This window comes from Carcharodon carcharias, chromosome 6 (assembly GCF_017639515.1).
Source record: "Carcharodon carcharias isolate sCarCar2 chromosome 6, sCarCar2.pri, whole genome shotgun sequence".
NCBI lineage: Eukaryota > Metazoa > Chordata > Chondrichthyes > Lamniformes > Lamnidae > Carcharodon > Carcharodon carcharias.
The window spans coordinates 116821061-116834407 of NC_054472.1; the positions used below are offsets into that span (position 1 = coordinate 116821061).

General features: G+C 43.2%; 1 protein-coding gene across 1 annotated transcript in view; it reads left to right on the forward strand.

The window, feature by feature from the left end:
* Positions 1 to 13347, forward strand: part of adcy8 (adenylate cyclase 8 (brain)) — a 130104-nt gene that overhangs the window by 28813 nt on the left and 87944 nt on the right. Inside the window, exons 6-7 of the mRNA XM_041189964.1 lie at positions 8297 to 8455; positions 8606 to 8876. Of these exons, the coding sequence (XP_041045898.1) occupies positions 8297 to 8455; positions 8606 to 8876 (430 nt within the window). The remainder of the gene's footprint in view (positions 1 to 8296; positions 8456 to 8605; positions 8877 to 13347) is intronic.

The following is a 13347-nucleotide window of genomic DNA, read 5'->3' on the forward strand; positions in this document are numbered from 1 at the left end:
CAAACATATCCATCAGGCCTGCATGCGATTCCCAGGGACTGTCCATGACTCCTAAGCTCTCAGTAGGTCTCAGGTTCCTGACATCTCCCAGGATCCAGAGAGGCTGCAGGGTTGGCTCCTCAGGTACAAGGGCTATCCACAGAGGATGTGGCTCATGACACCCATGCAGCAACCTCAGAGTACAGCAGAGAGAAGGTACAATGAGGATCTTCTTCTTAGGCTGTCCCTCGGGGTTGGGGATGACTTGCTTTCACACTAAAAATGAGTTCTCAAATAACTGAAGAGCCCAATACGCAACCTACTGACTCTGTCACAGGTGAGGCAGATGGTGATAGGGGGAACAGGTGGGTGGGGTGCCTAGGTTGTCACGCACTCCTTTCACTGCCGACACTTGGCTTCAGCTAGCTCATGATCAGTGAGACTCATGCTGCAGCTCGCAACTTGGAGGAACAAACCATCAGAATGTTGAAAATGAGGTTCCGGTGCCTGGATTGGCCTGGTGGAGCCCTGCAATACAGTCCACAGAGGGTGTCTACTGCACCCTTCACAACCTGGCACTGCAACAGGGAGGGGAGCTGTCTGAGGAGGAGATGGAGGAACTGCACATCTCCTCTGATGAGGAGGAAGTTGACAGGGATGAGGGTGATGAGGTCCTCGAAGGCGATGAGGCCATTGTGTTGTCCAGGCAAGGCAGGCACGGCTGGGTGTCCCTCACCTAGATTTGTGGAGGTTAATGACGACAGGCAGTGAGGACAATCGATAAATCCTCACATTGTATCTATGAACATTTGGCTCTTGTGTGGCCAATGGCAGGGAGCTTACCCTCTGTGGTAAGGCTCCTGTCATGGAGACACAGCAGGTGCCTATACTCCCTAACTACGTTACAGGAGGATGATGATGACGACATGCAGTGGGGACAATCCATAGATCCGTACATAGCTTATGTGAATGTCTGACTCCTGTCTGGCTGATGGCACCTCGTATACGCTCTGTGAACAGGGTCATATCATGGAGATGCAGCGGGAAAACTTTAACTTCTCCTGATCCAATGGCATCCTTCATGAGCGGAACCCTTCAGGACCAGACTGTCACCGGACACAGATGCTGATGAGATGGGGGGTCAGCCACACCTCAAAAGGTGCTGAGAGCAAACAGAGAGAATGACAGAGCTATGTGCCGCTGGCCCAGGATATTCTAGCAGTGATAATAAGTCCCATCGAGGTGCAGGCATGACTGTTGTGTCCAGTGAAAGTGAAGACGCATCATCAGTGTGCTGGGAAGGTTGCACAGAGCACAAGGAGGAAGCCCTGGACTGAGATACCTGCCTTTATCTTGTGCAAGAACAGAAAGCTTTCACTTCAGACTGACATGAACAGTGCTCATCATAACAAGGAGCCATAGGCGGGGTGACATTCTTGGGAGTTTATTTACAACAGTCAATGTTATGTACAAGTGCTCATGCAGTGAAACTACATTTCCTTAATCGTCCTAACCCTGCCGCTACATCCTGGTGCTCCCCAGAGATCCACAGCGAGATGGAGTCTGCTGACTGCTACAGGTCTGTGATGACCTTAGTGGGTGCCCTCTGGAAGGCCAAGATGTGGAGGGCCCCAGCCTGCTTTGGGTCTCCTTCTGTGTGGCAGGTTCAACTTCCTCAGCCTGAGGAGCTGGAGCTGATGGGGGTTGCAGGAAGACGGAAGTTGGATTGGCCGGACATTCCTAGAGTCATGTGATTGGATGGCCCCGGGATGTTGAGCTGCCGTTCCTCCTCCCTTTGGGTTGCCAACAGCCCCTGGCTGAGTTCCTAAGGGGAAGGGGAAGCTGGATTGTGATCGAGCTGCCCCACACCTGTCTCACGTTGATACTGTTGGAGGCCAACTATGGCGTCAGTGATGGAGTTGAGCCTATGCAGCAGAACAGGACTGATGTCCTGGACCAACGTTGCCATGATGGCCGCCATTCTGCTAATGTTGACCTTGGTGCATTGGCATGACAGCGTGATCACCTCGGACTGAAGGCAGACAGACATCTACATTGTACGTTGCAATCTGAGGAGTGCAGCTGTCATCGCTTGCTGCTATTCCCGTGACTGTCGCTGCAACTCCAACAACTGACTGAGGACTGGGTCCAGAGGCTCATCACCTGACTCGGACTCAACAGATCCCTTGCAGTCCTCCGAGTGCTGGTGACCTCGGTATCCGTGCCTCCGCCTCTTGTGGGACAGATTGTGTGCTGTGCTCACCAGATAGTGAACCCGAGCCTGCTGTACATGTAGGTCCCATTGAGGTGTGTGTGGCTGCGCTGGAGAAGGGTGTGGGTGAGCGCTGTGATGGGCCTTCGAGGGTGCTGTCGATGTTGAGTCTGGGTCAACGTTGCTTGAGGGTGACATGGCAGATGTGCCCACGAGAGAAAATGGGGATTATTTGCGCATGGCCACCATGGTACACAGAAGTGGACTCACAGTTGAGTTGCCAGAGGGATGGTCTGGTGCATGATCCTCACTTGTATGCTTGGCGTTGACTCGTAGTTGCCACAGGAATGGAGCACATGGTCTCCGGCCAGCCTCTAATATGAGGTTTTCAAAGGGAGAGAGGACCTTGACGTCTGCACTCTACCCCAGGTCTGTGACTTCTCCCTTTTATTGTGCATGATCTTGTCTGGCGTAAAGACAGATGGAGAGAGTGTGACCAAGGCACATGCCAGGCCAAGTGAGAATGATGCTAGCTGTGCACCTGTGTGCTTAGTGAAGGCACGGATGGAATGAGGAAGCATTCTCCAGAGGAGATGAGGCCTATTAGAGATGTGAGGGTGTGTGGGAGAGAGTGAGAGGTGATGTCCCTTAAGCTGGCAGTGAGTGAGATACCAGTGAATGTGTAATGGGCTTGTCAATGTGTGAGGTTAGAGTGATGAGATGGTTGACTTATCCTGGCAGCATAGGTGAGATCCTTCATCGTATTTCTGGACTGGATGGCCAACCTCTTGTGGGCAGCGTTGGCACTGACCACTGCTGCCACCGCCTCCCAATCTGGATTGGTGATATTGCTGACCCTCCTGCAGCCAGAGCGGGGTACAGGACATCATGGCAGACCTCCACTACATCCAAAACGTATTTCAGGATGTATCACTGAATTGGGGAGCTGCAGTCTTCTTGCCTTTCAGGGCCATGTCTTCTGTGCAGCAGTCCCGGGCTAGGAGCACTGAGAGATGTGCGCGTGGCTGTGGTTTAAACATGGCTTCCAGCGTGAGGAAGCAGCAAGGTGATGGCGTAGCAGGTGAATCAGAGGCCACCCGCCAGCAAAATGGTGTGCTCTGCATGAGTGAATAATTAATGAGGTGGGAAGGGGACAATACAGCACAATAACCCACATTGCAGCCGGCTGGTAAATCGATTTTATTTTTTTCCTGCCCACTTTGTGCAAATCTGGGACAATTCTGCCCTAAGTGTTCTATCAGCAGGGAATAGAGAGAGCTTGGCTGAAACATATGAGTTCATAAAATTATATAATTTTTACAATATGCTTTAAAACACAATTTTCATATTTATATGATGTATTTATATGTTGATCTATAATATACAAACTTTAATAATTATCTGCTGAAAGTTACTGTGCATGCTTCAGTGCTATTTTGTTTTTACTGATGTCTGGGACAAATTAATTTTCAAGAGTTTTTTTTATATATATTCATGGGGTATGGGTGATCTAGTGATTGGCAAGGCCAGCACTCAGCCCTAATTGCCCTTGAGAGGTTGGTGGTGAGTTAAAATGGGCTTACATTAGGAACTGGCTGCATCGGCAGAGAAGAAAAGAGTTGACGTTTCGAGTCCTCATGACCCTTCAGCAGAACTGAAGGGTCATGAGGACTCGAAATGTCAACTCTTTTCTTCTCAGCCGATGCTGCCAGACCTGCTGAGTTTTTCCAGGTAATTCTGTTTTTGTTTTGGATTTCCAGCATCCGCAGTTTTTTGTTTTTATTACAATAGGAACTACTTTGCAAAGCACTACAATAGTCCTTTGTTTCACTTCACAAGTGTATAATCTAACATGGTCATGTTTGTTGTGACACCACTTTATGGGAAAATGCAAATGAGCAAATAGCCAGGATGGAGAGTAGCATGTGACCAGCAACTCGTTGTACATGCAATGTGTGGCGTAAGAATTGCAGCTGTGCCGTCCTTGTGAGTAATAGCTGTTGAAGCTAAATAAACAGAACCTACACTTAGTTTATCAGTCTGGTATGAGGTTGGTAAATTTGTGTAAAGCAAACAAAGAAATACAACAATGTTCTGTTAGTATGGACTTCATTCTGTATTACATGCACTAACTGTTTTGAATATTGAAATGTTGAGATCACTTAGGTGATTTGATACAAGGGCACTGCTCCACAGTCTTGATGGTAATAACAAATAAACAAGGGAAAACTAATGTTTCGACCTACTTGAAGTCTAATAATCCACCTATTTGAAGTTGCCCAGAAGCATTTGCATTTCTCTAGATAAAAAGTGCTGTAAGTACATGATTCCATGTCATAAAACATCTTCTTTGGTCACTAATTTTCAGACCTTTTTGTCTTCGTGCACTCTCACCTCTGTGTTGCCCCATCGAGGTCCTCATCTAAGTCCTCTGCAGCAGAACTCATCAGCGACCCCATCATCCTGTGAACTGCAGCCCACTCATGCCTGGATGATTCACCATGTGCAGATTCCAACTCTACACTATCCCCCAAGCTGGCGATTAGGTTAGGGGAAAGGGCCTCTTTCTCAATTCTGTGCTATTGTTCTCTCTCTCCCTCCTGGGGCTACTGTGCCTGAGTATCTGAAAACAAAAAATAAAAAGGGATAAGTTAGTGTGAAGGAAGTGGATAGCAAGAGGCCCATGGTCATACCATCAGCAGTTTGCTCATCAAACCAGATTTCAGGATGAGAGTTAGTTGGAAGTTGAGAAGGGGCATAAGACTGTGAAACATGCCACCATTCATAATGATCTCAGCAATACCGGATGATATAAGTTCTGTTGTAGTGAGCCTCATGGTGCTGAGAGCTATCACTTCTGTTGGACTCAGGAGTTGCAGGCGTTCTTGTCCTCCATTGGTTCTGCTCTGCTTCTTCCCATTGTGTGCCATATTGTGCTGCAAGAGAGAGCAAAGAATGTTAGTGATGATGTTGCACTGTGTTTGGGTGATGTACTGAACATGGCTCAATAGCTGGAAGCATGTGGAGCCAGTGACTTTTAATTGTGAGTCTGACTGCATTGGTAAGTTTGTGAGGGTGAGGTGGAGTATTTGGATGTTAGGCATGTGCCCTGGGTGCCAGAGAATGCCATTGAGTGAGTTAAAATCAAAATACTGTGGATGCTGGAAATCTGAAATAAAAACAGAAAATGCTGGAAAAACTCAACAGGTCTGAAGACATCTGTGAAGGGAGAAACAGAGTTAACGTTCCAAGTCCATATGACTCTTCTTCAGTGATAAAGAAAAGTAGAAATGTGATGAAATTTATTCTGTTTAAGGAGGGTGGAGCAGGTGAGGCTGGATAGAAGGTCAGTGATAGGTGGGGGCGAAGGAGAGATTGACAAAGATGTCATGGACACAAGACAAAGGGAGTGTTAATGGTAGTGGAAAGGGCTGAAGAAGATGCTGATAGTGGCATAAAAGGTAAAAAAGCAGAATGTGGGAATAGCAGAACAAGGGTCAGCACTCGGTGAAAGAACAACATGGAGCAAGTAACAGATGGCCCTTTTGGGTGTGGGGTGGGAGGAGGGAGTGGTGGTTGAGGAAAAAGGGATAAAGAAAGGATAGAAGAGGGGATAAAACAATAAATGAATAAAAATAACTGAATATTTTTTTTTTAAAAAGGGATAAAGAAGAGGTGAAGATAGAGGAGAGAGTTCATGGTCTGAAGTTGTTGAACTCAACGTTAAGACTGGAAGTCTGTAAGGTGCCTAATCGGAAGATGAGGTGCTGTTCCTCCAGTTTACGTTGGGCTTCACTGGAACATTGCAGCAGGCCAAGGATGGACATGTGGGCATGAGAGTAGGGTGGAGTGTTGAAATGGCAAGTGACAGGAAGGGCTGGGTCATGCTTACAGACAGACCTAAGGTGTCCCGCAAAGCGAGTCTGCATTTGGTCTTCCCCAATGTGGAGGAGACCGCATTGGGAGCAGCGAATGAGTGAGTCATGGGTTGTGTACATTATGAAGCATGAAAAGTCAGTGTTGTAGCGGGTAGGAGATGTCATATGAAGATGCATTCACTGACCTTGACCACCCATGTGAGGTCATTGGACTGTGTGGCATTGCTGCCAGGTTCTCAGGTGCAGATGCTGTGAATTGACCTCCCTGTACACCTGCTCCCAATCCCTTCTGGGGTGGTTCACAAGGGCTTCTCAGCCTGCCATTGAAACTTGGTGTATCTCCTTCTGCCCACTTCCATTAATACCTCCACTGCAACATCTGTTACATTGCAAACTTCTCTCTGCCCTGGTTTTCCATTGTTCTTGTTTTAAGTTGCAGCAATAGTATTCTGTGCTGCTTCCCTTTAAAGGGGACAGACTGCCTTTAAGAGCAGAAGGCTGGTTGCACCACATGCTTTAGTACATCAGCCATGCACAGCCTCTATAGAGTGCAGAGCCAGCTAGCAGCATTTCAGACACTGAGCTTTATGCTATAATCAAGATAATGGGACAGCAGCACCAAATTTATATCCTTTGCCCACCTCCAGCAGAACTATTATGAACAAGTTGCAAATTGAGACCCCAAAGCATGATAAATGCCAATTTTTAGCACCATGTCTATTTCTCTGCTTTACCATGAATACTTTTGATATTAAAGGTGTGACATAAACAGAATCAAGTCAGACTGATTCTATAATGAGCAAATGATCTGCTGTGCCAGGTTACCACCCAAACAATGAAGTTGAAAATGATCCCAATATGGATATATTATTTTAGTGCATAGATTTGAAAGGACTAGATTAGACAAAAAAAAGCATGTTGGAATACTTAAAATATTTATATTTCTTCCTTATTTCCAACTTTTCCCCTTCTGGTTCTATATGCCAAAGCCTTATTTATGTGCATTATTCAGATAAAAACATGCTATAGTCCAGTCTCCAAATGTTGCCAAAATTGTTGCTAATGGTTTTCCAAGTTCAGACAACAGATTTGTTTGCAGAGATGACAAGGTGAGCTATATGAATGTGAGCTTCCACCAAGATGAGACACATCATTATCACCTTACCAAGACCTGCAAATGCTGTTCTCACGTCTGTGGCTATTAGATTAGGGGATGACAGTTGCCTCAAGATCTTTTCATAAAATTCATTGTTTGACATTTAATCTTGTCATTGTTTTGACATTTAACCTTAAGGTTCTTCTTAACCTTAAGAAAAGAACTGGCGCTTAAATGCAACAAAATGTCACCATTATATTTTAAATGACACATGCAACTGGTTAAGCATTTTTGTTATTGTAATGATTTGCTGATTCAAATCCCTCTTGCGTCTTCAAAACCTTATGAGCTTGTGCTGTCTGGAATGGTGCAGCAAGGTACTGCAGTTAAGACATCAGGAACATTTAAGAGGACAATGAATGTTCAGAAATTCATAAATTTTCTGTGGTAAATATTCAGCACTTTGTTAACAGCACTTTTGAAGCAAATTTTATAAAAGGCAAGCCTAAACTCTTAAATATTTGAGATTAAAAGGAAAAGCAGAATATCGCAGCTGCTGGAAATCTGAAATAAAAAAAGAAAATGCTGGAAATACTCAGCAGGTCAGGCAGGGTCTGTGGAGAGAGATTACAAGGTGCATTTTCTGCTAGTGTGCAGCCTATGATTTTAAAGTAGGGTGCACAAGTAGGAACAAAAACAGAAAATGCTGGAAAAACTCAGCAGGTCTAACAGCATCTGTTGAGAGAAAAAGTCTGCATGACTCTTCTTCAGAGGGAGGAAGGGTGCGAGGAGGAAGAGTCATACAGACTTGAAATGTTAACTCTGTTTTTCTCTGCAAAGATGCTGTTAGACCTACAGAGTTTTCCCAGCATTTTCTGTCTTTGTTTCAGATTTCCAGCATCCACAATATTTTGCTTTTATGTACTTGTAGATTGACTCTTAATTAGGATGGTGTCAAAATTATGCTGTGAATATTAGCACATGAAGATTTAACATATTGCTCTGACAGCTGTTTTAATGAAGGTGTTAACCCCATTTGTATTTGCATAAACATCATTTTAAGGTTACTGCAGCTTGCTTCTTTTAATGATTGAAAATTTCTGTAATTTTTGTTTCTTTTTGTTTGGGTAGATATGTGAGAGTCCATACGAAACATGACATTGATATGCGTATAGGAATACACTCCGGATCTGTGCTTTGTGGAGTGCTTGGGCTTCGGAAGTGGCAGTTTGATGTCTGGTCCTGGGATGTTGATATTGCAAACAAACTGGAGTCTGGCGGAATCCCTGGGTAGATACCATGACATTTACGCAAGCCATAAGCAATTTATTCTTCCTCTAATAATAAATTTAAAACAAATGCTCTCGTTATTAAGGTTTGTGGGAGGGATGGTTTCTTGCTGGGATCTGAATGTGTTTCCTTTCATCTGTTTCTTTGCAGGAGGATTCACATTTCTAAGGCAACACTGGATTGCCTAAATGGTGATTATGAAGTAGAAGAAGGGCACGGAAAAGAGAGAAATGAGTTTCTGAGAAAGCACAACATTGAAACGTATCTGATAAAGCAACCAGAAGAAAGCTTTTTGACTTTGCCCGAAGACATTATGAAAGAATCCAGTACAGCTTGTGACAGAAATAATAGTGCCACAACATTTACTGAAGGTTCCTGGAGTCCTGAACTTCCATTTGATAATATTGTTGGAAAGCAGAACGTAAGACAACTTTTATCTGATCTACCTTCTCAGGTGTTTTTAAATTAGTGTAATTCATGTAAGGGAGTTGTTTACTGGTCATTAGAAATTATAATCTTCCCATGAAATCCTGCTGCTATCATTGTGCATTCACTTTCTAAAATCATACCCTTTAAGTCTTGCACATATGTAATAGTTGACACAATGATACAATGATTGTTTCCTCAGTAAGTCTCAGTGCTTTCAGATTGTCATCTGGCTTTACCTGTGCAAAGCAGTTTGTCCTCATGCACTTTCTGCAAACCTTTTATTACTTGGCATTTGGGTAGCATGTATGGAGTGGATATGTTGTGATGCACGAGGCATTGTAGTTATGTGGGACATGCTGGATGGGCCAGTGCATCTTGTCCTATCCATTATTGTTATATTTTTGGATGTTTCATTTTCCCCTTACTTCTTGGGGCAGGCTTATCGTGCAAAGTTTCACTGGGGACCCCTATACTGAGACACCTCTATGAAAATGAGGCACCTATTACATGCACAGGCTCATTTCTCCCTATGTACTCGGGAGTAACCATCACAATATAAAAAAGGGCTGCAACCAAAGTAAAGTATATTGAAGGTCTATGACATGAAAATGATTAACTAACTGAAATGCTTTTTCTTGTTTTTATGAAAATATGATGCAGCAATTTTATAATTAGAGGCATAACAAAGCCGTAAAGGACTGTGCAGATTAACCAGTTTATTTTCCATTTCCATCTTGTGGCTCCAATATTTACAGGGAGGAGCAGCAGCGGCTGGTGACAGTGGGGGTAAATCAGGAAAGTCTGGGGGTTATTGGAAGCCGCAGCTGGGGAGCTCAGAGGAGGGAAGGATAGGAATTGGTAAGACTGGGAGAAGGGGGATGGAATCAGAAAGGCCAGGTCAGGGCAAAGGTAGATTAGCTTGGTGGACTGAGGGGAAGCACTCCAGCTCTCCTTTGCTCACAAGCAGTGCTGAGATGACACTTCACTCTTCCACACACTAGTCCTCATCACCCTCTAGCTGTCAGCTTTCCTGAGGTCTAGGAAACCTGGCTGAACAGGGTTAAATTTAAAATGGAGAACAATAATTAAAATATTAAAGAGTAGCCCATCTCCAACTGGTGGATTGGTCACCCAATCCCTCCCACTTCCCCAATCCCATCCTCACTTCCAACCCTATCTTTTCCTTGTTAGAACTGGGGGCGGGTGGGTTCGAAGTTAGTTTGATTTGGTTTTGTAACTACTAACATTTTAATATTCCACCTGAACCAGTCCAAACTGTTTTTGCTGGGTTGACATTCCCCTCAATATTGTTGTACGGATTTTTGTAGACATGCTTGATAATTGTGGATAGGCCATATTTCAGCTTTCTTAAGGCTATATTGTAAATCAATAATAAGCATTTTATTCTAGATAACTGGCTTGTGTCCAATCAACTTCAATAGTGATATGAAGTGCGCTGGCATGTCTGAAGAGACTAACATTTAAATCCAGTTCTTGGGATCCTGTAAGGGAATCAGTAGTTCTCAGCCAAATTACCTGGGGGTGAAAGCAAAGTGGGCGACAAATGGGTCTTATCCTACATCTCAGTGTGGCTCCTAGCAGATTAACAATGGAGGAACTCTGATGCCCATTCCTTGGAAATGCACAATTCAGCAAAGAAGCTAAGATGGTCACAGGGAATAAGTTGGTGAAGAGAAAGCACTATACAAGAGGAAAAACAAAAATGGAGTTAACAGGAAAGAGTAATTCACATTCAAGTTGATCTCCTGGAGAGACGGTTTAATTTGAAACAAAATGGAGGCTCTCTCAATATTTGCAAACAGCCTGAACATAGCATCTGCAATAGAACAGAAATTATTTCATCTAAGCCTCAGGAACCACACTGAAGACAGTTTATCCCATGACAATTAAATTGAAAGCATGGAAGCATTTTTATAGATATGACATTAATATTAAATTGGTGATGTACAACCTGTAAGGATCTAAATTATATATTTATATCACAAAGATTACATTCAGTTAATAAAATGATTCAAAAATTAGTACAGGCCTGGGGGTCCATTTGCTCCATCTAGCTAATTCTTTTACAGAAATCCAGAGTCTGCCACCCAAGGATAATATCTAACTACATTTAAGATATTTGCAGTGTTTTGGGACATGTTTTTTATATAACAGTGACAAATAAACAACCCTGTAACAACTCAAGGTGCTAATGATCTAAAATGGTCTAATCATTGCAGGATTGAAGGCAGAATATCTCCATGATCTTTCAGGATTTAAACTTCTGATATTTAGATGGTCAAAGTGAGCCATGATATACAATTTTTCATGCTTTTACAGTACATTTGTTAAAGTGTGCACTGCAATTATGCTACATATATGGCAGAGGTCAACATTTTCACTGCTGGTGCCAGACGGTCAGTAAACCAGTGGTTTGGGATCAGCATGACTGAGATTACGTCCAACAGATAGTCTTGTTCTAGTGTGGTATAGCTACAGCTGGTATGAAGCTCATTTCTCAAACATGATTGCTTTAAAGTTTTCCAAATTTGCAAACCAATATAGTTTTCTAAGGACTGAACTAGATGGTCCTGCCTGTAGTCAGTAGTCACTGAATAAAACATCAGCTGCAGTGAGAAGCTTTCACGCAGCACCCTTCACATGTTACCATGTAAATGTATGGAATTCTGACTTCTTCCATTTTATAATAATGCTTCCATTGACCAACAGACGTTGGTGTACTTTCTAAAGAATGCTGCATCATGGCATTCAAAAGGGGAACTGGATCATTACCTGAAAAGGAAACATTTACAGGACTACGGGGAAAAGACAGGGGAGTGGCATTAGGTGAATTGCTCATGCCAAGAGCCAACATAGACATGACAGGCCGAATGGCCTCCTGTGCTGTAACCACTCTATGACCGTCTGATTCTATGAATTGTAGCATTAGGAATGAAATGCTTCATATTAATGAACTTACTTAAATGAAATCTTTACGGTACTTAAAGGGTCCGTTCCAAATCAGTAAACTTCACTGGTACTTGGATCAATTCTGATAAGATATTTAATTATTTCACCATCTGTAATACTGTGATAGTGTAGCTGCTATACTAGGAGTTAATCTGTTATCAATGACAGAATAGATTTAGCAACATAGGGTTAACCTGATGTATCTCAATGGATAATATGGCCCTGAAAACAAGGTTATTATAAAAGAGTTTTGCTTTTTGGAGCTACAGTGTATTTCAGCTAGGCCTTTCATTAATTGTGTGTTAAAGCTAGTCAGCGTCCCTCCCTCTCCAGATGTTACATACCAGAAATACACTTCAAAGGATCTCACTTTGTTACAGTTGCAAAATAATCATTATGAAAAGAAAGCATTATGAAAAGACCTGGAGCCTAAAATTTACAAGCAATTTATTGACCTCTAATTGACCTCAGTTATCATTGGTTACAATTACAAACAGCAATAATTACCTGGATTTTCACAGGAACAGGGCTGAATATCAGCCAAGCAGCACTATCATTACCCAGATCCCAGGCTAATTGTGATCAATGAGAGATCTGTTTTACCTTCTAAATATTTATTTTTCAAAATTCTACCACTATGTGCTTCCTACCATGATTTCCCATTATAAATTCCTGTGTTCACATTCAGAATGGAAAGTGTCTATGTAAACATGCTGTAATTACACTTTCCAGCCAGTGGCAGTGCAATAACACACCACACTGGTGAGTAAAAATAGGAAGATACAGAGGCTCAATGCAAGGCTTTGGTGCAGGAGGGCGGGCTTCAGATTCTTGGGGCATTGGGACCAGCTCTGGGCCAGGAGGCACCTATTCAAAAAGATGGGTTTGCACAGGAAGGTTTAAACTAAATTGGCAGGGGCATGGGCATGTAACATCCAAGAGCTTGAGAATCACAACTGACAATTTCACCACAAACCCAACAGCTTTCCTGGTAAAAAAAAACTTAAGCTTGAAAACAATGCAGTGATTTAAAACATACAGTTACCCCCAGTTAGTCAGACAAGAGTTTTGACGACAGGCCGATTGGACTGATCTGACAAGGACCATTCCATTTCCAGCACTTCACCTGTTTATGATTTTGCTACCAACAACAATGTATTGATGAGGGCTTTCAGCCTAATTTTATAATTTAACAGAGCAACTACCTGATCCTTCTGAGCCAGTCGATTGGTCTCCTGGGGGCATGATCAGTCTGTGATTGGTCCACGGTGGTCTCCAGGTTGGGTGATCAATCTTTGATTGGTCTATGTCCCACTGGATTTAGTGCATAAAATTTGTCTTCTCACGTGACCCTCCTACATGTAATTGTTTAGCCACAGGATGTCTGGTTTTCCATCTGTTGTTACTTCAAGGTCTTATTTGTTTTTGCAAGTGGTTGTGTACCCACCCATGAGTCATGAGATATCTGCATATATGAAAGGTAAATACAACAC